The sequence below is a fragment of the Penaeus chinensis genome, chromosome 19 (assembly GCF_019202785.1).
Source record: "Penaeus chinensis breed Huanghai No. 1 chromosome 19, ASM1920278v2, whole genome shotgun sequence".
NCBI lineage: Eukaryota > Metazoa > Arthropoda > Malacostraca > Decapoda > Penaeidae > Penaeus > Penaeus chinensis.
Window position 1 is genome coordinate 1,206,482 of NC_061837.1, and position 2,380 is coordinate 1,208,861.

At 58.0% G+C, this 2,380-nt stretch overlaps 1 protein-coding gene across 4 annotated transcripts in view; it reads right to left on the reverse strand.

Moving 5' to 3' along the window:
* The window catches only part of LOC125035150, a 30,691-nt gene that overhangs the window by 12,726 nt on the left and 15,585 nt on the right, over positions 1 to 2,380 (reverse strand). For all 4 annotated transcript variants that reach the window (XM_047627352.1, XM_047627353.1, XM_047627351.1 and 1 more), the window contains exon 3: positions 1,456 to 1,641. In XM_047627352.1, coding sequence (XP_047483308.1) covers positions 1,456 to 1,641 — 186 coding nt within the window. The remainder of the gene's footprint in view (positions 1 to 1,455; positions 1,642 to 2,380) is intronic.

A 2,380-nucleotide genomic window follows, 5' to 3' on the forward strand; every position in this document is an offset into this window, starting at 1 on the left:
CACACACCCTTAAAACACACACACCCACACACACACACACTCCCAAGACAACACACACTATATGTTATATATATGTTGTGTATGTGTTTTGCTTTTTCATAACCCCTTTGTTTCCTTTAGTAAATAGGGTTTATCTTTATCTTTTTTCATTTCTTTCCTCCTTCTCCCTCCTTGTCTCCCTTCGCGTTTTTTTCGCCCAACCCCTCCCCGCCCACGACCTGGTTTTTCCTCAAACGACCTTGCCATCGACCTCTTGGGTGTTCCCCTTGCACGACTAACCACCCCGTGAAGCGCTTTGTAAAATTTGTTTTTCGTTTCGTATGTTTTTACTTACATTTTATTTTTACATTATATGTTTAACGCGCCCCAACACGCACACCACAACACCCAACCAAACCACACACCCGTGGGTTATTTTTTTTTTATTAAAATTTCTGGATTGTAAAATTACCCCCCCCCCCCCTCCCCCCTTCCCCTCCCTTCCCCCCCACTTCCCCTCCTCCCCCCTTCCCCTCCTCCCCCCACGCCTCTCCCTTCTCCTCCCTTCCCCTCCTCCCCCCCACGCTCGCACTTTTCCTCCCTTCCCCTCCTCCTCCCTCTACGCCCCTCCTTCCCTCCCCCCCCGCTCCTCATTCCCCCTCCTCCCCCCACGCCCCACTTCCCTTCCCTCCTTCCCCCTCATTTCCCCCTCCTTTTACCCCTTCTCCTCCCTTACCCCTTTCCCCCCCACCCCTCGAAACTTTTCCTTTTCCCCTCCTCCCCCCCACCCCCTCCCCTTTCCTCCCCTTCCCCCCCCTCCTCCCCCCTCTACCCCCTTTCTTTCCCCCCTCCTCCCCCCCGCTCCCCTCACTTCCCCTCCCCCCCCCCCGCCCTCCTTCCCTTCCCCTCCCTCCCCTCCTTCCCCCCCCCCCCCCCCCTTTTTCCCTTCTCCCCCCCCCCCCCCCTTCCTTTTCCCTCCTTCCCCCCCCCCCCCCCCTTTTCCCCCCCCCCCCCTCCCCCCTTTCCCCCTCCCCCCCCCCCCCCCTTCATTTTTCCCTCCCCCCCCTCCCCCTCACCCCCTCCCCCCCTCCTCCCCCCCCCTCCCCCCCCCCCCCCCCCCCCCCCCATTTCCCCCCCCCCCCACCCCCCCTTTCCTTTTCCCCCCCTTTCCCCCACCCCCTCCCCCCCCCCCCCCCCCCCCCCCCCACCCTCCACTTTTCCCCCCTTCCCCTCCTTCCCCCCACTCCTCGCATTTTCCCCCCCTTCCCCTCCCCCCCCGGTCCCCCACTTCCCTCCTCCTCCCCCCGCTCCCCAACCCCCCTTCTCCCCCCCAAAACCCCTCACTTCCCCTCCCCCCCCCACGCCTTCACTTCCCCTCCCTTCCCCCCCTCTCCCCCCACGCCTCTCCCTCCCCCCCTTCCCAACCCACTTTCCCCTCGCCTCCCCCTCCTCTCCCTCCGGGGCCCGATGACCGACCTGGGCTGATGGTGACGCCGACGTATGATTTTTGAACTTGGGGCCGGGGTGCACCGCCCCCGGGGGGGTCGGGGCCGCGGGGGGTGAAGGAGCAGGTGTCGGGGTTGCCATCGACCGCCATCTCGGGCACGTACGACCACAGCGTGGCACTCTGCAGCGCCCGCTTGCCCCGCGCCAGGTTGAAGTCTGCAGGAGAAGGAAGAAAGAGTCAGTGGCCGGAGATTCGCAGGAGATCGGCGGGTGGTTCTGAAGTAATTTCCATGAACATGCACTCACACACACACGGATACACCACACATAAAGGCAGTGTACAGTTTTCTTAACCATATTACCTAAGCCTACATATAAACTATAGATGTTCTTATAACAGGTAAACGTGCTTCCATAAACATACACAGAGAAACACACTAGACAATAAAAACAAATCGAGAGAAACGACGTCAAGTAAAAGACCTCGCTTGCGTGGTTTATAAAGGCATAAAATTTAAAATTCTCGACAGAAATAAACTATTAAGGGCGATCTTGCAATCAATAATGTAAGTGCTGCAATTTGCAATGTGTGTACACTCGATACAGAGGGCCTGCAAGTATGCTTGTGCGTGTTTTTATACATTTGCGTGTGTTTTTCCCCATTACCTCGCATGCACGTGCGTGCGTGCGCTTGCATGCGTTGAGTGCCAAGCCATGCGTGCGCCGTGAGCGCTCGCTCGGCGCCCCCGACCCTCTGCCGCCAACCAGTCGTCTCCTTGGTAGTTTTGGGTTTTTGTTTTTCACATTCACTACGCACCGATCCTTTTACGCCCTTTTCATCCTCCCCGTTTCCTTTCATCGTGTCACAAGTAAACCCTCTTTCTCCTTCCCTTTCCTTCTATTTCCGCTTCTTTCCCTCCTACTGCCTCTCTTCGCATTGCTATTATTCCTCTTT